General features: G+C 35.4%; 1 protein-coding gene across 1 annotated transcript in view; it reads left to right on the top strand.

Annotated features, from left to right (window-relative positions):
- CNTN6 (contactin 6) overlaps positions 1-25,132 on the top strand; it is a gene marked incomplete at both ends in the record, with an annotated part of 231,957 nt that overhangs the window by 199,041 nt on the left and 7,784 nt on the right. Inside the window, 8 exon segments of the mRNA XM_082849209.1 lie at positions 7,115-7,290; positions 7,669-7,786; positions 8,427-8,585; positions 8,707-8,856; positions 11,668-11,738; positions 19,286-19,520; positions 19,632-19,747; positions 21,337-21,523. Coding sequence (XP_082705335.1) covers positions 7,115-7,290; positions 7,669-7,786; positions 8,427-8,585; positions 8,707-8,856; positions 11,668-11,738; positions 19,286-19,520; positions 19,632-19,747; positions 21,337-21,523 — 1,212 coding nt within the window.

Raw genomic sequence — 25,132 nt, 5'->3', positions numbered from 1 at the left:
CCTTTAACATCTTGAGTCATTCCTTTTCATTTTCCTTTTCTAGTTCCTCTGAATCTTACCAATTTCCTAAATTTGGAATATCACAGGGAACTGTCCTCGAATTAAAATCTACAAGCTAATTCCCAAAATGATAACCCAGCTTAATTATCTATCTTAATCCCAAATCCAACTGCCAATTTATCTTCACTTACCAATTTACTATATCATAACACTAACCTCCTAACTCTCACTCCCAGAACCTGCTCCTGCCACAGTAAATCCCCACTATATTAATGACAGCCTACACCGACACTTGCTCAAGCCAAATCCTTGTAGTCATTTTCACTCTTTTCCTTCTTTCAAACCCCATATCCCATTGTCCAACAAATGGACTCAGCATCAAGATATGTAAAGAATCTAACCAGGTCCCATAACTTCAATGACCAAACATTAGTTTAAACCATTACTGTCACTTTCCCAAAGTGTGTCTCTAGCACAGAGATACCCAACTAAGTTTATTTTGCCTCCTAGGGGACATAGGGCAATGTGTAGGGATATTTCTCGCTGTCACAACTGAAGGATCTACTAACATCTAGTAGGTAGAGGCCAAAGATGCTGCTAAATATCCTATAATGCACAGAACAGCCTCCCCACCTCACTCTGAATCCACTTACACATACATGAGACAAAATATAATCTGGCCCAAAATAATAACAATATTGAAATTAAGAGACTCACCCATAGCCTCAAAAGTATGGGCCTCAATTCCATCTTTGTCTCCCTTCTAGAAGCTTGAGTGTTCCTATTAAATTGTAGATGAGTTTTTTGCCTCTGTTATGCAAATCCTCTAAAGGCTCCTCAGTTTGGTGTTGTTTTATTTGCTTAGTATTCACACTGATGTACACCTGGAAGAAAGTAAGGGTTCAATACTAATTAAATGGTTTTGAATAAAATACTGAATAAACAATTAGTATATTTTTATGTTAAGGGTTTCTACATCTGTCCAAAGTAGTGCTCACTTCTTTTTCCAAATGACATTAAGTATCATACTGTTCAAGCTATTATCTAAAAAGCTACTGATAAATGGCCTAAATATTTCCAACTCTACACATAATCTATTAAAAAAGTTAATAATATTGGCAAAACTTCTGTCCTGACTAGTTGAAGTAGATTTATCACACAAACATCGTACCAATATCTATCACAAATAATGTAAAAATATTTTAAAAATAAAAATCTCAAGCAGAAATTTTGGTGTTCTCACAGTGCCAGAAAGAAAAAAGTGCGGCTCATAATCAACCAAATAGAATGAGGCCAGCTAAACAATTCAATCTGGAATCAAGACACCTCAGGGATTATGCCCTTAGTAATAAAAGCAGAGCAAAATTGACCAGGACTTAAAATCAATGACTTCAGACTCAATTTGTATCAATTCCTGACTAGATTCTGCTCTTTTTCAATTGCCTGCTTAAAAACTAAGTCTTCTTGGGAAAAATACAACAAAATGAAAGTATTTACATTTTGAGCCACAGTGCCTGACATTTCATAAAATGTTACCAAGAATAGCTGGAGCCAGGACCAAATGACCAAAACCCAGGGAAATATCAGATAACAGCAACAAGTCACGGCTGATAGAAATATAGAAGCTATCACACAAGGGTTTTAAAATAATTGTGATTAGTATGTTTTTTTAAAAGATGACAAGATGGAGAATTTCAGAAGAGAAATGGCATGTATTAAACATCAGTTGGAAGTTCTAGAAGTGAAAAATACAAAGGCTAAAATTAAGAACAAAATAGACTGACTTAACAGCAGATTAGATATGGTAGAGAAGAAGATTAGTAAAGAGGAAGATATGTGAATACAAGATATCCAATATGAAGAGGAAATGCAATAGGAAAGACAAAAAAGAACACAAAGAATATATTGTCGATGGTGAATAGGTCTAACATACATGAAATTGTGGTTCCCAAAGGGGCAGAGAAGGGATGTGGGATGACCAGTTTGAAGAAAGATTTTCCAGAGAGCTCAGAAAAACTGAAAATGACATCAGCCATCTATTCAGGAAATCATATGAGCCTTAATTAGGATAAACACAAAGGAAAGTTTAAATAAGCACATAGTAGTGAAAACAAAGGAAAGAAAAATCATCCCAATTAAAAAAAAAACACATTATCTTCAAAAGAATAACAATGACAATGACAGTTGACATAACAACAGAATTAAGGGAATCAAGAAGACAGTGGAATGACACTTTTAATGGTCTGAAAGACAATACCAATAAAATTCTACTCCCAGCAAAATATCCTCTCAAATGAGGACAAAACAGAGATGCTTTCACCAAACAAAACCTCGGAGAACCTATCACTCAAATCTGCACTAAAAGAAATACTAATGAAACTCCTATAAACAGAAGGAATGTGGTCACAGATTGAAGAAGAAATTAAAAGCAATGGGAAGAGTTAATATGTTGATACGAGGCTAATTTGAGATTCTGAGGAATTAGGAAGAGGACCAAATTTTAGAAGTTTTTATTTCTAGTCTTCACAAGTTATCTAATGAGAGAAAATATCAGAGACTTTCATCACCTGTTTTAAGTGCTATTTATACACTAGTTTCCTTTATATCAGTATCTTAATAACATTTCCAATAATGTCATAGACAAATGAAGGCAGAATCACATGTTGTACAGAGGGAGAAAGATTTGATGATTTTTCTTAACATTCGTCAATCTTTTGAGAGGAGTTGATAATTCAGAACCACCTGAGCAGTTATTATTCTGAACAATGACCGTGAAAGATTATCACTCACAGATGGAGATTTCAACTGAGTTAAAAGTACAAAAGAAACAAACAAAAAGTGACCAAAAGTAATATTTTCTGGATGCTCAGGAAAGACTAATTACATGATGGATTGCCATCCCTGGCTTGTAAAAATGTAGCTGGGGATCATGATATGTAATAGAGTGTTTGGCCATTGATACAGGGAACAAGGCACACTTATGTTTAAAGAAATCATGCTTAACAGTTCTGAGAGAAACTTTGTTACTAGTTTTCATGTCTCCTGAGGTGCTCTTAACTAAAGATGGGTTCTGGAAATATCATTGTCTATTCTGACAAGGTGAATCTGAGTAAGGCTATTCATCAAAAGCATTTTATATTTTATTAAGCCTTTCCTTGTACTTCTTAAGGATAGGATTGTTAGATCAAGCTGTTTTCGTATGATCTGAATCTCACTGAAACAGACTGAAAAGAGTAAATATTAAAATTCTGTAATTTTATGAACTCTCCATTAACGCATGTCATTCAAACTTAGAATAACCTTCAAAAAGTGGTCGGTCCTCTTCACACTAGAAGCTGAATGGAAAAGATGTCTCCCTATTCTGTATATAAATATTCACTACCCCCATCATTTCCTTTATGTCTTTCTTTTATTATTATTGAAAATTAGAAACACACAGAAAAGTAGAGAAAACAGTACCAGGAACACCTATGTACTCATCAATCAGCGTTGATAATCATCAACTCATATCCAACTTTGTTTCACCTATACCCTCACCTACTTCCCCAACATCCACCTCAAATATCTAGAGGCAAATCATAAACATCATAATTTCTTCTATAAATATTTCAGAATGTATTTTTAAATGACAAGGGGATCTTTTCAACATAACAGTAAACCAGTTTTCCTATCTTAAAAAAAATTAACAGGGGCTTCCCTGGTGGTGCAGTGGTTGAGAGTCCGCCTGCCGATTCAGGGGACACGGGTTCGTGCCCCGGTCCGGGAAGATCCCACATGCCACGGAGCGGCTGGGTCCGTGAGCATGGCCGCTGAGCCTGCGCGACTGGAGCCTGTGCTCCGCAACGGGAGAGGCCACAACAGGGAGAGGCCAGCGTACCGCAAAAAAATAAAAAAAGATACAGCAGTAGAATGCATAAACAGGCATTTTGGATTACACACAAACCATTAAGCCACTTTCAGTTTCTCGTGAAACCTCCACAAGTTACAGGATATGTCCGAAGAATGTAACAGTTCCATTGTTTAAATTTACATCTCAATTCAGACTTAAACAGAATGGATTTGTATGAAGAGATAAATCTTTCTAGAAAAGACTGTTCCTTGAGAATCATCAGCTCTAGATGATCTAAGATTCACATTTCAAAATAATTTATCAGAAATTTATTCCAATGTTGTCACAGCCTATAAAATACTCTCAATGGTTCCATAACAATTGCATCAACAGAAAGATCTTTGCAAAAATAAAAAAAATATCAAAAAGCATCTGTGATTTTACATTTGCCATGTGCAACCGATGTCAATCACTTAAAAGTAAAATTGCTAAAACATAAATTCTGATGACCTAATAAATTTATAGAAAAGTGAGAAAAATCTTATGATCAATCAAGATATAACTTTAGTAAGGTATTATTTAATGTATATATAAAATTGAATCAAAAATATATTTTTGCAATTTGTATGTTTATGTTGTTACTCATGTATCATTATTACCCTGTTACATTTTGTAGGTAATATATTATTATTATTATTTTTTGTCCCCTGCATCAGCAGACAGACTCTCAACCACTGTGCCACCAGGGAAGCCCCGGTAATATATTATTTTTAAAGCAAAGTAATTTCAAAGAAAAACACCCCACATTTTTATTTCATACTGTGACCCAAAAACTATGTAGCTGGCCCTAAAAACATCTAAAGCTTACATTCTGACTACCACCATCACCAAGCTTCATATTCTCCACGTTCCACTCCTGTTTTACTCTCCAACACTTCTTTCCAGCTAAATGGCTGCCTTCCCTCAACAAACCATTCTTCTTCTTTGCACAGATTCTTTGTAAATGCTCTTGCCTGCATAGTGAATAAAGTTACTTCTCCCTGCCTATTATGTTTACTTAGCTAACTCCTATTTGCCTTTTACTGTCAGCTAAAGCAACCCTTTCCCAATAAACTGATCCCTCAGGATTCACTATTTTAATAGAATCATTTACTTCTAATACATGGCACTTATCACATTTGTAACTATGTATTTCTGAGTATGATTTAATGTCAGCCTCTCATTTTATTCTTAAATCTCTGTGAAGGCAAGCACCACATCATTTTTATTTGGTGCTCTTTTTTTTTCCTTCTCCTTCCATTGTATTTCCGATACTTAGCAGACAGCTGGAATTTGGTAGTTGCTCAATAAATATTAGTTAATGAATGAATGAACTAGTAAGAACATGTAAACATTATAATGAATTATAAATGCTTCTTATTCATGAAGTTTTAGTCATTATTACTATACTACTGACAAACTGTATATAGGGAATGATTTGTCTAATGTTGCCACTTTGTGGTACCATAAATGGAAGGAGAGGCTTTCATTTTTAATGTCTGAAAATTATTTTAACTGCATGATCCAAAACTTTAAATCACAGCAATTTTGCTCTACCAGCACAACCAGTTAGCCAACTCATCCTCCCATAAGTGTAAATAAGATATTAGCGATATTTTTTTTTCAAGGATACTACAAGAAGGAAAATATTCTCTAGTCTTAAAATGTGTTATTGAAACCCTGGTTAGTATTTATTCTTTCTTTGTGGGAGACGTCTGAAGGCGGCTTGGAATTAAGAATGGACTTAGTCCACAAAATCATTCTTTAAACTTTTCCCCAGAAATAATTAGAATAAAAAGTACACGTGTCTAATATAATAAGGTAAAGAGTATCTTTAAAATATGAAAATATGAAGACATAGATACAATCTGATGTAGATTTAGATTTTCTTCATTATATTCAGAAATAAAATATGTGCTTTTATTTTTCCATGACTCTTTTATCAATATGTACCTTAAAGTCCAAGATTTTTACTTCCTACTTTTTGTTTATTAAGGAAACAATCACAAATTTTAAAATGTTGGAATAATACTTAAACATTCTATTGATAAAATACAGTGGCACACTCATCCATATGAACATATAAATTCAACCTCAATGCTACTTTGATTTCTTGAGCAGCACAAAGAAGCCAGAAGGAAAGTAAAGCTTTTAGCCTATGTCCTAGAGGGTAAAACTTTATCTTATGAGTGATCTTTAGAGAAAGAGATTTTCCAGGGTCCTCATTTCATTTTGTTTTGAAACTTCTTTATGGATGATACTTGCTTTCACTATAATTTGCCAAAATCCCTAATTCTTAAATGTAAATCCCTTAAAACATACTTTATTTTGCTATGATAGTGCATATCTAAATCCAAATGTATGTCCAGGGTTTTTTTTGTGTGTGTGCTTACTGAGTTGCCATCTTAGTCAATTCTTAGTCCTCTAAAATCAAAACTATGTATTTTGTTATAAAAAATGTAGTCAAAAATGATATCACTATGAGTCTCTTTTAACCACAGAAATATAGGACTCACAAGTCCAGCTGGAACACTGTTTGGAATTATCCTTTGAAATGGGTCAGTGACATGACATGACTTGTAGAGCAAGGGCTGATATTGTGACTCATATTTCTAGAGAGAAATTTTTTTTATGATGGATGTGTAATTCTAAAATTGTAAAATCTCGATGAAAAAAGTTACCTCTTTCCTATTCGTGCTGCACCTTTATCTAAAATAGAAAGTTTTTATCACTGCTATGTCAGAAATAGAATAAATATGTTGTATTCACATTTTCAAATATAAGCTTATGATTATAAATCTCGATATAATATAAACTAATGTAGTTATGATCTTAGGGATGCAATTTGTCTCATAGTATATGAAATTAACATAGAATATTTACAGCTGTAACCATTGTGTGGATTGTAATATTGTGGCTGGAATTTCAGAATAAAATAAAAATGGTGTGGTGCATTCTCTACGTAGGGACTGCTGTCTTTTGAGGTCCACAGTTTTCTATGAGCTACTTATTTTTATATTAAGTATAAATGAAAGTATGTCTTGAATTTTCTTACAAGTAATAGGCTACGTTGATTAATGCAGAAATATTTGAAAAGTGGGAATATAATTTTTCATATTGTATAGTAGAGCTTCATGTTGTATTTATATAATTTCAAACAATGGCAAAACCATTCAAAATATATATTTTATAGCCATATGCTAGCATTTGATAAACTTTTATAATAATAATATTTTTTCTCAACAGAGAGGACTGTTATTACCGTGCCACCTTCCAAAATGGATGTTACAGTTGGCGAGAGTATAGTCCTACCCTGCCAGGTGTCCCATGACCCCTCCATTGAAGTTGTATTTCTATGGTCTTTCAATGGAGATGTCATAGACTTAAAAAAAGGAGTGGCTCATTTTGAGAGGATTGGAGGAGTAAGTTGCTGAAATTTTTAAGTGCTTAATAAAATGAATCAAGTCTTTTACATGAATCAACATCTTTCATAATTATTCTCCCCATATTGATTTGCATGGATAGTCACTGTCTGTTTATGAAGTTGCATCTGTTTTTGTTTTGTGTTATTTTGTTTTATGTCTTTCCTAGAAATGCTTGTGTTCTGGATGCAGTTATAATAAAGTGGATAATAAAAAGGATCAAATATGAGAAACTATAATGATACTAGTATATCTCCTAATTTCAGAGCTGCCTTATATTTAGTATTTATCCAGCTGTAAAAAAAAAAAAAAAAAAAAAACAAAAGGACCTGCTGGGTATGATTATGTTTTTATACCTTTTTCCCTATCTATCTGCAGGAATCTGTTGGGGATTTGATGATAAGGAATATTCAGTTAAATCATTCAGGAAAATATCTATGCACAGTAAAAACAACTCTCGAAAGTTTATCTGCTGAAGCTGATATTATTGTGAGGGGTAAGCATAAATGGTGGAAATGAATGAGTACACAGTTTATTCACAATCAAAAATGTTAATATGTATTGATACATGGTAGATCTTCGAGTAACCGCATTATGATAAAAAAGTGAGATAAATAGTACAGATTTTTTTATTTTTTAAACTCTAAGACTCCAGGGTACGGGTGTAGATATGGAAATTGAAATGAGTGGGTTCTGTCTCTTTAAAAGGAATGGTCAGACTTAGCAAGCAGTGTCGGTCCCTAAAATTTAGATATGCTTTCTATTCATAATAAACCATTCTTGTCAGAGCAGGGTCAAAGTCACATGTTCCTGAAGGTCTCCATATCAGATGCATTTATTTGAGTTAGCTTTCAAGAGAGAATGGACAAGAACGGTTCTCAATTTTTGAGGTTAACTCCCTATCGGATGATATGCAACCATCCCATGACTGGCATTTTCTAATCTTCAAGGGAAGCATTTCTAAATTAATCTCTCACCATGTAAGTTGAATTAATAGGGACTTATCTCAAATAATGTGCTAAAATATATTATGTTCAATATTTTATTTTCTAAGCATAACAGATTACACTATGCCTGTCCCAAATCCATGAATTTAATAATTTCCAATATATTCATCATAAAACATATTTTTCAAGGTCCCCCAGGTCCCCCAGAAGATGTAAGAGTGGAACACATTTCCAGTACTACTTCTCAACTAAGCTGGAGACCAGGCTCAGATAATAACAGTCCCATTCAAATATTTAGTATTCAGGCTCGGACACCATTTTCTGTGGGTTGGCAGGCTGTTTCTACAGGTAAGTGACACAAGTAGTTTTGAATAATTTTCTAAAACAGATGGTGTGTTTGTTTAATTGAATAACTGATTGTTTTTAACTAGTGCCAATTTAGGGGCCTGAAGCATCCCCTTCTTTTCAGTTCCAGAAATTCTCAATGGTAAGACATACAATGCAACAGTGGTTGGTTTGAATCCTTGGGTGGAATATGAGTTTCGTGTTGTTGCCGGGAATAGCATTGGGATTGGAGAACCAAGTAAACCATCAGAAGTGTTAAGAACCAAAGCATCAGGTAAGAAATCAATGTCTTCTAAAGATGTGGAAGACCTTTTAAAGTATAGTTCCTAAAGAAAATAAGTGAGAAGGGTAGTATTTTTGGTCCAAAATCAGAGGCAGTAAATCAGTGGCTCTTATTTTCCATTTGTATGTGCACAGAGCAAGGTGTATTTTCTCCCAAAAAGTGAATTCAAAAAGAGACGATTATAGTTAAGCAGGCATGTCAAAAATTAGAATTTTTCAAAAGCTGTCCTCTCATCTCATCTATTTTCTAGCCAAAATCCATTCAAGAATCTGTAGATTTGTAAATGCAAATGAGTTACTGCTTGTTTCATTAAATGTTGTAGCCAAGAATTAACTGAGACTCTGATGGTGCAGCCAGCCACACATTTCCATCTATTTCTCAACTCTGACCTAGCTGCAGCTTCATTGAGCGATAGTATAAATTTTTCCACAGGCAAATGAGGTAAATTTTAAACTCATTTAACAGAAGTGCTAATTGAGCATCAACTGGTTCACTGAACAGCAGAATACAAGTGGAACCTGTCTCAGAAATCACACCTTCTTAAGCTCTTTTCAATGGATCCTTTGTTCCACTCTTAAACTTTCACATCCAAGGTGACATTTGATCTGAGCAATGCATGTATCCAACAAAGTTCACATTCTTATCCAGTCACCTATGGAGGATCACTGATGCTGCTGGCTTAGTTTAACAAGAACAAACTATTTCAACAGTGTGTGCAACTGTCAGATGTCAATAAATCATTTTTTTTAAACTAAAGGTAATGCTAATCATTTTATTATAGGATTATGGCTGGAAAACAGCATATTTGGTAGTGATATCTTAAATCATTCCAGAAGTTTAGAGCTGAGAGGAGGGTCCTCACTTTGATAAGAGGAAGAAAAGGAAGACCAGGATGTTAGCTGATTGTTTTGGACAAAGTCAGGATTTGAACCCAGACATCCAGACTTAGGCACCAGCATTCACCATAACAGTGGGCCTTAACCTAAATGAGATAAAGACTGACATAAGGAAATGTCTAAATATAGAAATTCCCAGGCCCTACCACAGACCAACTGGATAAGAATCTAGAAGCGTGGTCCATGACTCTGGATATTAGCTTCAATTTCAGATTGTTTGTTTACAGCTGATTTATATTATGATAGTTTTGGGCAGGGTTGATGTTAATTCTAAAGTTTTTACAGTAAAGTTTTTATGTCACCTTCTGTTAACCATGGACGCTCTCATTTCAGTAGCATAATGAGACTTGGTATTCATAATGATTTCCCTGAGGCTCCAAATCATACTGAAGTGAGAGGTTGTGAGGTTTTGTTTGTTTGTTTGTTTGTTTGCTGCTATCATCAAAGACAGTTCTTCTCAATATGGCTTTAGGATGCGTATGGCTCATTTGAAAACTGAAGAAAAGAGGGAGCTTTATTACCCAGAATATTGGAAACTTTTGCAAAGAGTTAAAGTATAATTTAAAATAATTTCCTTATGTATCTAAACTATTCAATTGTCCTGAAATATGTTACTGTAAACTGTCAAGTACGAGAAACCCTGCAACTGTAGAAGCTATTCCAATTCATGCTGCTTTTGGCCAAAGGCATTGGAAGGCTTAGAAGACAGGGTATAGGTTCAAGGCAATCTTTTAAATAAATTATGAAGATCAAAGCAGACAAAGTTAGGGTCAATCTGAATATGAAAGTAGATAACATCTGGTGTTATTACTTAAAAGAACAATGAGATTATTATATCACTGTATCATTTATAGAGTTAAATATGTATGAAATGGGAATAAATAAAATAAGTAGTCTAGATTTATCTGAATGGTATAAATGGTGGGAGAAAATCTTGGAATGAGTAACTAAACATTACATATTTTAATTAAAAAATGATCGATATAGATAATTTTATCTATATATAAAGTATACCCTGCAGATTTACCCATTATCACAGATTTAGCATACTTTTGCTATTATTGCAGGGAAAAGAATACTTTTTAACACTGCAACATGTATAAAGTTTCATTCTGATTATATACTATGATACTCTACTCATGCTCACAATTGGCATCGATTTTACAATTTGCCTTGAACTATTTATGTTTCATTACACTAGTCCTCACAAGGGTATAGTTGAAGGACATATTTTTTCCTAATTTGTAAAAATGATCAGTGTCTGGAATATTCTACCACTGAGACTTAGGGTCCTAGAGTTAAACCCAGGGAATCCTCTCAATCATATCCTTGATCAGAGAACATTTTACTTTGATTGTGAAAAATTAGAGGAAAAGTCCTGTTCTGTACTGAGAGATTTGAGATTCAAACAAAGAGTTATAAAACAAGAATTTTAAAAATTTATATATCTTTAAGGATTCATTTTTAAATGTTAAAATATCCTGATGGCTAACAAAAAGAAAAAATTATTTTAGTTTATTTATTGAAAAAAAATTAATTGACTGCCTAAGTAACTTGTTTACAGCACAACTGTATAATTAGGCACTAAATCAGCAATGTCGCAGTTACCATCTGAATGGAACATCATTTTGCCAATTAGTAGATGATGCATAATAATGTCAAATATACGATGTTAGTCGATTTTTAATTAATTTTGGAGCCAGGGTGCTCTTGTATCAAACACAACTGTGTCCTCTCTCCTAGAAGTTTGGATATGTGTAAACATAATTTATGTTCATTAAAAATGCAAGAGTCTCTCATAATGTGTCTGCGTGAGATTTTGAAAGGTGAAATCCAAAAACAAAATTCTTCCCAATGAAGAGGTACTTTAGTAATTGCCATCCTATGTTTCTCTTGGTTGCTTTAGTCCCTGTCATGGCACCAACAAACATCAATGGAGGTGGAGGAAGTCGGTCTGAACTCGTTATTACGTGGGAGGTAATTTTCTATCCAACTGAGTTACTTTGAAGGAAAAAGATTTAGCTGGCAAAGAGGAATATTGAAAAACAAAAAGAAGATTTATTTGATCACTATTGAGTATATAAAAATACGTGGTATGAGAGACTCCTGATGATGCATTATTTAAAAGAGGTATTGGAAACTTTTTGTATTTCTACTAAAGTTAAGAGAGTGTGACTAACTCAACACTATTTGCTTCCAAATATAAGAAACAGAAGTTCAATGTCTATTGAAGGTGAGTCAGTAGCATTTTTGTTATTAGTTAATGAACTAGAAATTATTTATTTATTACCTCTAGAACTATTCATGAGTAAGACTCAGCAGAGCACAGGTAGAAAATAATTTCCCTATCATTGTTCCTTAAATCCTTCCTTTGTTCTTCCCTGCATCTAGGTGAAAGCTTAGGCAGATGGGATAGCTTTTGTAGTCATTATTATTAAGTATCAACAGGTAGGTTCATTTTTATACTTAAAATTGTTTTCAACCTGGTTTATTATCATAAACTTTAGACTTTCAACCAATCTAAAGTTTCTCATTTCTAGACACTCAGGCCTGCCTCAGCGGAGAAATGCTATAGTGTGAAAGGGAATGCATAGGCAGTTCTCCACCTTTTCTCCACTCTGCTATTCGATTTCTCCTTTCCCAAACTAGTTCCTCCAGAGTTGTAGTAAACTGGGATTGGGAGGAGAGGAAAAGGACAGAAAAAGTCCTGACTGCTGGTACATTTGTAATTTGACTTTGGTATACTCTAGGAATGGTAAATGACCAGACATTGACATTTCATAGAGCAGTTTTTTTGTTTTGCTTTGTTTTTTGGTGGTTTTTGGTGGTGCGGCGAAGGGGGCAGTGTCCAAAGAAGTGCCCAAACTTTTGGTTGTCGTTCCTTGGTGCAAGCTGCCAGAAGGTCTCCTCAGTTCCTGGAATCTGGTGGCCCATGGCCAGACTGTTCTGATAGAGGTTATCTCTCTCCTCTAGATGCTCTTTGTGGATACAGCATCATAAGGTTGCAACCCTATGATGACAGAGCAATCGTAACGTTGCTCATGGATAGCTCCCTACATGGTTTTCACATTTGCCCTCAGCAAACATGCACCTTTGCTCTATGTTCCATGGAAGTGCAGTTGTCCCCACTTAGCCTCTCTTCACTCTGCCACAATACACTGTCCAGGTCTCTCTCCCCTTTGGAAGTTTCTCAGGCATTTGTCAGTTAAAAGAACCTGCATCCCCTAAATTACAGAGAATACATATCATGTGTTTCTTTCTGAAGCCTCTTCACTTGGTTAGGCAAGGGGTAAGACGTAGCCCCTTTGCTTTCCCCTGGGTGGAGGGGTAGGAATGCACAGCTTTTTCTACAACCGTCTCAAAAGAAACATCTTCCTACTAATCTCTCCCTAAACAAACCAACATTCCCTTTCTGTACATTTCTCTTGGGTTATAGGCTAAGTTTCGCCAGGTAGACTTATATATAAATGGTTTGATGTCTCTCTTTAGAATGCATGGCACTTCATACCTTTGTTATCAGCTTTGAGCCCCAGCTATAACTGATAAAAGAGCCTTGCCCTATTTCATTGGCCTGTGTACATGTTTCTGACACTGTGGCGATAATTTTCATAGCCAAAATATCCACTTCCGTGGACATTTTAATATCACACCTAAGAACATGATGGCTATGGATGTTTTAGTTAAAAATCATGATGTCTGATATATTAGAGGGGATCTCATTGGGAGGCAGGGGTGGTTTCATCCCTCAGGAGATATTTACAATGTCTGAGGGCATGTCTGGTTGGTTACAACTAAGGCGAGAGGTTCATCTGGATAGAGGCTAGGATGCAGCTAAACATCCTACAATGCCCAGGACAGCGCCCCCACCCCCATGAGAAGAAATTATCTGCCCCCAGATGTAAAGAGTGCTGAGGTTTAGAAACCCTGTTGCAGAATAATAGGAATTCATTGCATCTGTAAATGATTTTACAGTAGTATAAGACCTTCTAATATGGTTCATTTTATTCCTCACAAAATCTACAAACAATAAATGTTAGAGAGGGTGTGGAAAAAAGGTAACCCTCTTGCACTGTTGGTGGGAATGTAAATTGATACAGCCACTATGGAGAACAGTATGGAGGTTCCTTAATAAAACTAAAAATAGAACTACCATGTGACCCAGCAATCCCACTACTGGGCATATACCCAAAGAAAACCGTAATTCAAAAGACACATGCACCCCAATGTTCACTGCAGCACTATTTACAATAGCCAGGACATGGAAGCAACCTAAATGTCCATCAACTGAGGAATGGATAAAGAAGATGTGGTACATACATACAATGGAATATTACTCAGCCATAAAAAGGAACGAAATTGGGTCATTTGTAGAGACACGGATGGACCTGGAGACTATCATACAGAGTGAAGTAAGTCATAAAGAGAAAAATGAATATCGTATGTTAACGCATATATGTGGAATCTGAAAAAATTGCTATAGACGATCTTATTTACAAAGCAGAAATAGAGACACAGATGTAGACAACAAACGTATGGATACCAAGAGGGAAGGGGGGGCGGGATGAATTGGGAGATTGGGATTGACATATATACACTACTGATGCTGTGTATGAAATAGATAACTAATGAGAACCTACCGTATAGCACAGGAAACTCTACTCAATGCTCTGTGGTAACCTAAATGGGAAGGAAATCCCAAAAAGAGGGGATGTATGTATACATACAGCTGATTCACTTTGCTGTACAGTAGAAACTAACACAACACTGTAAAGCAACTATACTCCAATAAAAAATTTTTAAAAAGAAACAAACAAAATTCTATTACAGATAGAGAAAAAGTAGTATTATTAAACCCTCTTCATATGAGAGAACACTGAGACACAGAGATGTTTTCTAAAGGTTGTAAACAACAGAGCCAGGAACCAGGTGCAGCTACTATAAAAGTTGTCCTTTCTTCTGGACGTCTAGTTTCACATATGCATTATGGGCCTAGCACAGTGCCTGGTATGTGGTGCGACCTCCTGAAGCACCTGTTGGATGAATGGATGTGCACAGAGAGAGATGTGGCTCACTTGTGGAGCACTTACAGGATTTTCAGTGCTGTGCTGGACATTTTGTGTCATTTACTCCTCATGACAATGCTAGCCGGTGGCAATGCCACGTTCAGAAAAGAAAATAGGCTTAGAAATGCAATATAGGTGGGTAGATAAGCATCTGACTACAGGACTCTCCATGCTTTTTTACTTTGTCCTGAATTAGAATTCCAATGGTCCGTATGCAAAGTCATGGTTTAGAGAGGCCAAGAGTTTTCCTGTATGTGCCTTGAGTAGTAAGTTAATCAAGTTATTCTTGTTTACCAAACACGTTTGCCACAGAAACACTGACTCTCAAGTAGTCTAAAACAGGATTGGTTTTGTGGGATGGTGAGTAGGTTATTTAGGTTTCAATATTCTTTGAAGGCCATATAAGCATTTCATCACCTGCCTAACTTCACCCCTTGTTTTTTCTCCTCCACGGTCAGAAATTACTAAAGGTTGGTAAATCACAGCTTTTACTCAGTCTATACGTGAGGAGAATGGGAAATTCTATGTATACTATTCTTAAATAGAGATGACGTGAATTACCAAAAAAAAAAAATCTTTCCACGATTTATAATGTTCTTTTTAAAGCCAGGTTCCAGAGACCATCACCTACAGGCCAAATCTGGCCTGCTCCCCGTTTTCCTAAACAAATTCACCCACGACCATACCCATTCTCTTATGTGTTATGTATCACTGCTTTCATGATGTTGCAAGAGACCCTAGATCCCCAAATGCTCAAAATATTTAAGCAACTGACCCTCTACAGAAAACTTTTTCTGACCTATATTTTTTAAAAAATTAAGTTAAAATCATTCCCGCTGTGTATTTCTTCTTGGGATATCAGATATGAGGATACTAACAGAAACTATTACATAAATGGATGCAAGTTCCCATTTATCATTCACATTTGCCATAATGTACATGCAGTTACTGAGCCAAATTCTTCTGGTGCCCAAACTTCTTTAAGGAATCAGTTATGTGTACTTAGAAGGAAATGCATACATTAATTTGAGCCACCAGAAGGCACATAGTAACACTTTCAATTCAGTGAACACTAACGAGTAGTGCAGTGGGGGTACAAAAAGGAATTTCTTAAAAAAAAAAGTCTTTATGTTCAGAAACTGACAGGACAGTCTTCACTCAGCCTGAAATGAGGTCAGGAAAGGTACCATCAGAGTATATCTGAACTATGCTGTGAAAAAGAACTCGGGCATAAAGAGACCATTGCAGGCCAAAGTCACCACACTGTGGATGAAGAAGTACCCATTGAGCTTTCAACACTAATCCAGGTCCAACCACTGTTCTAAACTCAGTCTAACTCCACCATTATGGTTTATAAGTACACTGTGGTATAATCGACCCGTGTTTTCTCCTGTGTCAAAGTAATGTGTATTTTGTGTATGGTTATTTGTTTTGGTTTGTTATCTTTCCACTAACCTAGACATGATATCTAACTTTAGGGATGCAATAACTGGTAACCTTTTTTAAAGGTATCTTTACTCATATGTTATTTTAGTTTATACCCAAAATACCTGCAAGTTTGAGGTGCTTATGATAAATGTCTCATAAAAAATATGACTATAAAATTAGGCATATAGGATAAAAAACTGTAGAGTAAGAAATAAATACCCAAACTGCTCATTGATACACCTTTTACCTAGAGGGTCAGCCAGTAAAACTATTCAGCCTTGCAAGTTACATGGCCTCTTTCACAACTTCTCATCCCTGCCATTGTCATTCAAAAGCCACATATCATTATACAAATTAACATGTGTGACTGTGTTTCCAAAAACCTTTATTTTCAAAACCAGACTACAGGCCAGATTTGGTTCAAAGGCCGTAGTTTGCTGACTCTTGGTCTATACAAAAAATGTAGTTCTTACAGACACGGTGATGGAGAATTATACTGTTAATCTTTATTAGCTTTAAGAGATTTCATTACCAGAGGAATTTTTGAATTTCTGTATTCTGCTGAATACTTTCTCTGCTTAAAGGAGAAAACTCTCTTTCTGGCCACGCTAAATAGCTATATATATTTCTCCATCATTTGGCTCTCAGCCCATATGAAAGAATGAAAGGAAGGTCCTAAATAAGCCTTTTTTTCTCCTCTAAACTGAGCATGTTGGACCCAGATCTTTCTTGAGGGAACACCATGTGAAACTTTCATTGCACTTCACTACCAAAAACAAAAGTCCTCCACTTTCTCTGATGAACTAATAAACATCTTGATTAAATCTAAGATCAGAGAAGCACCCAAAAGAAATCAAATTCTCTATGAAGCAGCTTAAATTCTCATAAATCTCTCCCATACCACTCAAAGTTAACCGTTTTAATTCTGATCTACCTGTGAAACGGAAGTGTCAACACAAGGAAGCATTTTCTTTCCTAAGATTTCAGGACATGTATTTTTCTTCTGCTTTTCACAGTCCGTATTCCTTAGGTTGTTCCACATGGCAAGAAGCAGAGAGCAGCTCAGGTCATCTTGGTTAATGGGGATGTATTTTAAAGCTACATGGGAAGTAATGAGGATGCGAAAAAGTCTCAGTAACCAAGCAGACAGGGCAAAAGACGAACCGGAACATCATTCATCACTGTTCTGAGAACTGTAGCCCTACCCTGCTGTCATGTGTTCTGGTAACCCAGCCTCAGTTCTAATAGTCCCTCCTGCTCCTCCTTCAGTTCTTCCTATTTACTTTACTTATAGTTTACTTATAGTTTATAGTTTTCTACTTGACTAACGGCTAAATTCTATCCCTTCTCTGTATAATTTACAGCTTAGATTTTCTCCTAGCTTCCACTGCCTCAGTGTCCCTACTACTGTATGTTTTCTACTTATTGCTTGCTCTAAGTTCATCTATTATTACCCCAACACACCTATGTTTCATATTCAAATTCCATAAGGGAGAGGAATTAATTGGGTTTGCTAGTCACTATAGAATTCAGAGATTCTGATGGATAAAGAAGCTGTGATACAAATATACAGTGGAATACTACCCAAACATAAAAAAAGAATAAAATAATGCCATTTGCAGCAACATGGATGAGATTATCATACTAATTGAAGTAAGTCAGAAAGAAAAAGACAAATACCACATGATATTACTTATATGTGGAATGTAAAATATGGCACAAATGAACCTATCTACAAAACAGAAACAGACACACAGAGATCAGGCTTGTGGTTGTCTGGGGGAAGGGGGTAGGGAGGAGGATGGATTGGGAATTTGGGGTTGGCAGATGCAAACTATTACATTTAAAATGGATAAACAACAAGGTCCTAGTGTATGGGGAACTGTATCCAATCTCCTGGCATAAACCACAATGGAAAAGATTATTTTAAAAAGAATGAAATGTATATATGTGTAAAAAAAAAAAAAGAATTCAGAGATTCTGTACCAGAACACCTCAAAGATTCTGACCAAGAGGGTGCCTTTTGTTCTGGTGCCCACTGCTGGATAACCAGATGTGTGGTCTAAGTCACAGGATAATGTGATACAATAAATGGATACCTTTGGTAAGGAAAACCTCAGGAATAAAGCTGTGTGCATGAGAGACTCAAGCATTATGCCCTATCAGGTATGCCTTTATTAGTCTACATGAAAATGTTCAGAAATAAAAAGCATCTTCCTTTACAAAAACTAAATAACTTCTATCATTTTTAACATAACTTTCTTATAAACAGCTGGAATATTTGTCTAAATTCAAGGACTAATTCATTTTCACTTCTTTATGTGATTATAATGTTATAATTATTTCTAATGGGGAACTTGTATCTATTTTTGTTTTGTAATTTTAATAAATTTAAGTTTTAAATGACTCAAAGAATTTTGTCTCTGGGACTTAGCAAACTTTTTGTTGTTTGTTTTTTAATATTAAGAAAAGTTCACACTGATACTACGACTAATGAAGATGTATGTTTCAAAAATATATATATATTAGACGGTCCCTTATATGTTTGTGTTTGAGTAATAGTCTATATGTTTTAAAGCAAATATTATTACACATTGATTATATCACCTGTATTTTATAAAAATTTGTTGAAAATGTGAAAGGAAAACATGGCTAGCCTTGAAATAGTTAACAAGTTAATTTTGTGCTGAGTTTAAAATTTTATATCAAAATTATGTTTTAGCTTATAAAATCTTACAATCTTATAAACCATTTTATTATTACAATTTAGGAATAATCAGGAAGGATATATAAACATGTAAAACCTGTTTTACATTTCCATTTAAATTTCTCATTTATTTATCTGAGTATCTTAAGTTGGGATCATTTTTCTAATTGGCATTCCAAATAGAAGTATTTTTTTTCAATACTTCATTAAACAGGGTAAATATCCATGCTATCTCTACAAAAGATATGCCAAACAATCAATAAACATAACAATAGCGGTACAATACATTTTTCTAAATACTCAGTAATTGATCACTTCTGCCCAAGTCAATTCCAGAAGAACTACAGAATGGAGAGGAATTTGGATACATCATTATGCTGCGGCCAGTTGGCTCAACAACATGGACCAAGGAAAGAGTACCATTTGTAGAATCGTCAAGGTTTGTTTATAGAAATGAAAGCATCACCCCCCTCTCTCCCTTTGAAGTCAAAGTGGGTGTATATAATAAGAAAGGAGAAGGAGCTCTGAGTACCACGTCCGTTGTCTACTCTGGAGAAGATGGTAAGTTGTGGTCAGCACTGGAATGCTCCACCTTGAGACTGTATGTATATTTTGCATTTGTTTTCATGAACAACTCTGCTGAAGATGGTTGTGTCTTTCTCTGGATGGTAGAACCTCAATTGGCCCCAAGGGGAACTTCTGTTCAAAGTTTTTCTGCTTCGGAAATGGAGGTTTCATGGAATGCTATTGCCTGGAACAGAAACACTGGAAGAGTTCTGGGCTATGAGGTAATCCACATTAATTTCAGTTTCTACTATGAATATGCCAGCTAGCAATAGCTCTGTTCAACAGTCCTGTACTACTAACCTAGTTCTTAGTATATGGTAGTATATGTCTAAAGCTATAGAGAGGAACTAATGGAGGGGACCTTTCGGGTGATCTTAAGCAAGCAAAGTAACAAATGGTAGCATTTAAAGAGTAATCAGGTGATTATCTTATTTAATTATCCAAACTGCAGTCATGTTTTTTTGTTTTTTGTGGTACGCGGGCCTCTCACTGTTGTGGCCTCTCCCGTTGCGGAGCACAGGCTCCGGACGCGCAGGCTCAGCGGCCATGGCTCATGGGCCCAGCCGCTCCGCGGCATGTGGGATCCTCCCGGACCGGGGCACAAACCCCTATCCCCTGCATCGGCAGGTGGACTCTCAACCACTGCGCCACCAGGGAAGCCCAGTCATGTTTGTTTTTTGGGGAGAAGTAAACATTTAATCTTCAGTGATCTTAAACCATAGAAGAGTCTCACTGGGAAACCTGCTCTAAGAACTGGAGCATAACTTGCAAAAAGTTAGTCATCTTGGAAAAGGCAGTTAAGCGATAAGAAAAAGCCTAAATTCTCCTAATCTGTCATTTATAGTCTATCTAGAATGAGGCCAATCACTTTGAATTTATGGGCCTTCATTCTCACAAAGTTAAGGGATGATACTTATTAATCACTTATTGTTCCTTTGACTTGTAAATCTAATGATTCACAAAATGAGTTACAAGGTTTACTTTATTTTGGAGTTAGAATAAAATTATGATTTTGCCTTGTACTGTTCTTTTTATTTTTTTCTTTTTATCTGAACCCTCTTGTCCAAACAGAAAGTTCTACTCATACGGTAACAGATAGATGCCTCTGCCACTCCAATCCTAGAATGCCTTACCTCTTATCTGAACTCTATTGATTTCTCAAAGTTCATCTCTAGTCTCCCCTGCTCTTTGAACCCTTCTCTGATCACTCCCTGATACTACGTTTCTTCAAATTCTTTTAGCATTTATTTCCATATCACTTTTTTGGGATGCATTCTCTGCTTTCTTTTTACATATGTACTCTAATATCTTAACTAGATTATAAGAGGTTCAAAGGCAGGCACTATGCTTTAATCTCTCTTGTCTTTTCCAATATGCCTAAAACAGTGCTAATGCACAGGAAGGCCTCAGGATAAGCTGAATTATTAATTCATCTATGATTTAAAAAATTCTCCAGGAAATGTCAATAGTAAAACATAATGTAAGTCTTTGATTGATAGTATGAATCTTGTTTTTTTCTGACTTATTGTATACCCTTTGTTAAAGCTGTCAACCTTTAGATATTTCATGAAATATTTTATTGTGGTAATCTAAAAAAACCTAGGTTCTCTAATTTCCATTGTGAATTTGTATTCTTTTTTTTTATTCTTCCCTATAAATTTTGGACTTTGATTATTTTGTTACTATTGTATAACCATTTTAATTGGAAAATATTCTCTCATTTATGCGCCTGACTTCTTCCCATATGCCACTGTGGTTGACAGTTGTTAGGGAACAATAAAATTTTTTGTTCTTTGTTTTTAATGATCAGGTCTTATACTGGACAGATGACTCCAAAGAATCCGTGATTGGTAAAATTAGGGTCAGTGGAAATGTCACAACCAAAAACATCACAGGGCTGAAAGCTAACACCGTCTACTTTGCTTCCGTGAGAGCTTACAACACTGCTGGGACAGGGCCCTCAAGCCCCCCAGCCAATGGGACCACCAAGAAGTCTCGTAAGTATATATCACATTGCAGGGACCAAGATTCACCTACAGTTAGAAACATTCCTTTGCTCAATTTCCATTTCATTCTTACCACCTCATCATTTTACTGATCACTTTATTTAGTCAAGTGGGTTTGTCCCTTAAATCTGGATAACTGTTGAAACTTTCTAGTAACAAAATCAAAATGAACTGTTCTGATCTTTTTGGAGTTGCAAAAGAGAAAATATTTTCAGTATAAATGAAAGACAGAGAATATAATGGCTCCAATGCCCTCTTCCAACTTGAGTTCATAACCTGACCTCCCATCCTTGGACTGTTAAGTGGTTACTTAAGCTTTCAGTCTCAAGATCCTCATCTGTAAAATGAAGGAAAAATAGTACCTATTTTCTCACTGGGTTTTGTTCAAGATTAAAAGAGATAATTAATAGAAAGTGTCCAGTACATACTTTAGTAAATGCTTAGTCAATGATTTTTTTTGTTTGTTTTTGTTGGTTTGGTTTACCATTTGAGCCTTGATGTGATCCTTGCACTGTCAGATATCTAGATCTTTCCTTCTATGATATTTTATCACTGCAAATTACTTGGTAGCCCCTGAAATCCAAGAATTAACTCTTGTGCTTCTTTTTATCTCCCTTAACAATAAGCTAAATATCTTTCACACAGATAGGACCTACTAAATAAAGGATGAAGAGTTGATTGTTGCTGCATTTGTCCTGTGAGTGAGTCTGGTATTGCATAAATATTCCATAATATGAAGCAAAGTAGTAAATAGCAAACTGATCAGATGTGACTTAGTAAGAGCTGCAATTTGTAATTTTTTATAATTGTATAATATTTACATATTTCTTGTATATTGTAGATGAACATAAATTGTGTTAACAGGCTTTTTAAAACACATTCTTTGGTCTCTAAATCCCAATGAAAAAGAGTAACAAATATAGTTGCTGAATTCTGAGAATGACTAAGACATGAATTCACTGCTACTAACCGACAGGAAAAAATAGAGCTTGCCTTTAAATACTGCATTCGTTTTTCCCTGTGTATTGGGAAAGAATAGGTGGTTTAAAAAAGTTTGAAAATCAAGTGATACAAAGTTTTTTTTCCATATACATATTTTTCATGTCTAAAAAGAACTTGGGAATCATCTCAGTATTAATAGGTCTTTGATTACAGACCGCATTATCCACTTGTGTTCATATCACCAGCCAGTAGCCAGAGATTTGTGTTCTAATTCTGGGTACGTCAGTGACTCATGACCTGACACAGGATAAGACATTCCATTTTTCTGCTTTAATTTTCTTAACTATCAAATGGAAATTTTCTCTGCCCTCACTATTTTCTCAAATTATCAATGAGGCACAAACGAGGTTCTGATTATAGGAGCACATTGGAAAATACAAAGTACTGTGGAACTGCTAAGCAGGAAACAAACAGATGAACAAAAACTCTCTAGTACCAGTCCATTTTAAGGGAAGAGTACGTGTGGATCAACAACTCTTTTTTTTTTTTTTTTTTTTACATCTTTATTGGAGTATAATTGCTTTACAATGGTATGTTAGTTTCAGCTTCACAACAATGGATCAACAACTCTTAAACCAGCTCTCCTTCAATCCCCTAGTTTGATAAAGACGTTATGAGTGATCTTCTAGAACTGACTAGCTAGAGATGTGGTTCTATTCCTCTTCCTGTTTTACTCCATTTTGACCAAGTTGATGAAGTCATTGCCATATACCTGTATGAACGATTTGCTTCCATGGTCTTTCTGGAGTCTAGCCTCTTTCAGTTAATCTGAAAATCTGATTGAAATCTCCAATCAATCAGTGGTTTTAAATTTGCCCAGACATTTCCTTCTAGCTGATTGAGAGATGCCAAACTCACAGAAACTCTTGTGTGTAATTTAGTTTCTATCTCAGGCAAAATCAAGGGTGATTAGAAATGCGTAAAGATAGTATCAAAAAAACCTCACAGATCTGACAGATCTGTGACAAACTGACAGACATTTTAGTGTAGTTGTTGACGTAACACTCAAGCCGACTCATATTACATGTGATTCCATTAACCAGTTTAAGGTGGGCTGAAACCTGAACAATAAACTTAATTATCAAAAAGATATAGAGATATAGATATATACATGATATACATAGGAGACCATGTATATACATCTATATATACACACACACATATACAATTGTCCTTCAGTAGCCTAGGGGGATTGGTTCCAGGAGCATCCACAGATGCCCAAGTCCCTTATGTAAAATGGCACAGGGTTTGCATATAACCTACATACATCCTCCGTATAATTTAAATCATCTCTAGATTACTTATTATACCTAAAACAATAAATGTTATGTAACTAGTTGCAAATACAATGTAAATACTATGTAAATAGTTGTTAGCAAATTCAAGTTTTGCTTTTTGGAACTTTCTGGAATTTCTTTCAAATATTTTCAATCCTAACTTTGTCGAATCTGCCAATGTGGAACCCAGAGATACGCAGATACAGAGGGCCACCTGTAAAAACATACATACATACATATATACATTTAACCTTAAAAATAATTTTTTTCCTTTAACTTGAATTTGTTTGATTGTAAATGCAACCTAAATTAAATTAACCTAACTTGTCCATGTGATAGTTTGTGCTAACCTACTCTATGTGTTTAGGCAGAAAACTTGTTTTAGACACAGGTTTGCTCAGTTGACCCACTTGGTCCTACAAATGGGCTTGACTGAAATTTGGATTAAATGCCAAGAACGTTGTTAGTGGTTTGTCTGAGTGTTCACGTGAGATCAGCCTTATCAAAGAGTAGGAGACATATCCTTTGAAAACACTTTAATTAACAGGGAGTAATTTTATCAAGATACAGTGCTAGAATATATCTGCTGAGAGAAGAGCGAGATGAGAGTCAAAGTATAAAGTGAAGTTTAGTGTTTCTTTAGCATCTGCCTTCTTTTTTGATTCAATCAAACACACAAAAACCCTTGTAATTCCTAATCTCTTTCATGAAAACCTTGTTTCAATATTCCTTAAATTTGGCTTTCACCAGCCTGTGTGCATCAGCATTTTTATAAAAATATCCAACAAGGACTTGAGAATAAGGTTCTACAAGACTCTATCTCGTATTTGGATACCAATAAAACCTCTAATTTTATGCTTTCAACATTTTTTATCACTAACATTATGAAAATAGAATAGAAACTACTTTAGTCTCCTATTGTTGCTATTCAAATTAGCACAACTTAGTGGTTGAAAACAATATAAATTTGTTTTCATACACTTCTAGAGGTCAAAAGTCAGAAATGAGTTTCACTGGCTGGAAAACAAGATATGGGTAAGGGCTGTGTTCCTTTTGGAAACTCTAGAAGAGCATTTGTTTCCGTGCATTTTCTGTCCTTTAGAGAGCCTTCTCTCCTTGGCTTGTGGCCCCTGCCTCTATCTTCAATGCCAGCCTCATGGTATCCTCAAGTCTTCCTCTGACTCTGACTTCCTCTTCTATCTTCACATATCCTCTGACTCTGGCTCTCTTGCCTCCTTTTTTCCTTCATCAGCATCCTTGTAATTACATTGAACCCACCCGGAGAATCCAGGATTATTTATCCACGTCAAGATCCTTAACA

The sequence above is a fragment of the Leucopleurus acutus genome, assembly GCF_964270905.1.
Source record: "Leucopleurus acutus genome assembly, chromosome: 10".
In the NCBI taxonomy this organism is placed as follows: Eukaryota; Metazoa; Chordata; class Mammalia; order Artiodactyla; family Delphinidae; genus Leucopleurus; species Leucopleurus acutus.
The sequence above is the reverse complement of the archived record's forward strand: the minus strand, read 5'-3'. Positions and strand labels throughout refer to the sequence as shown.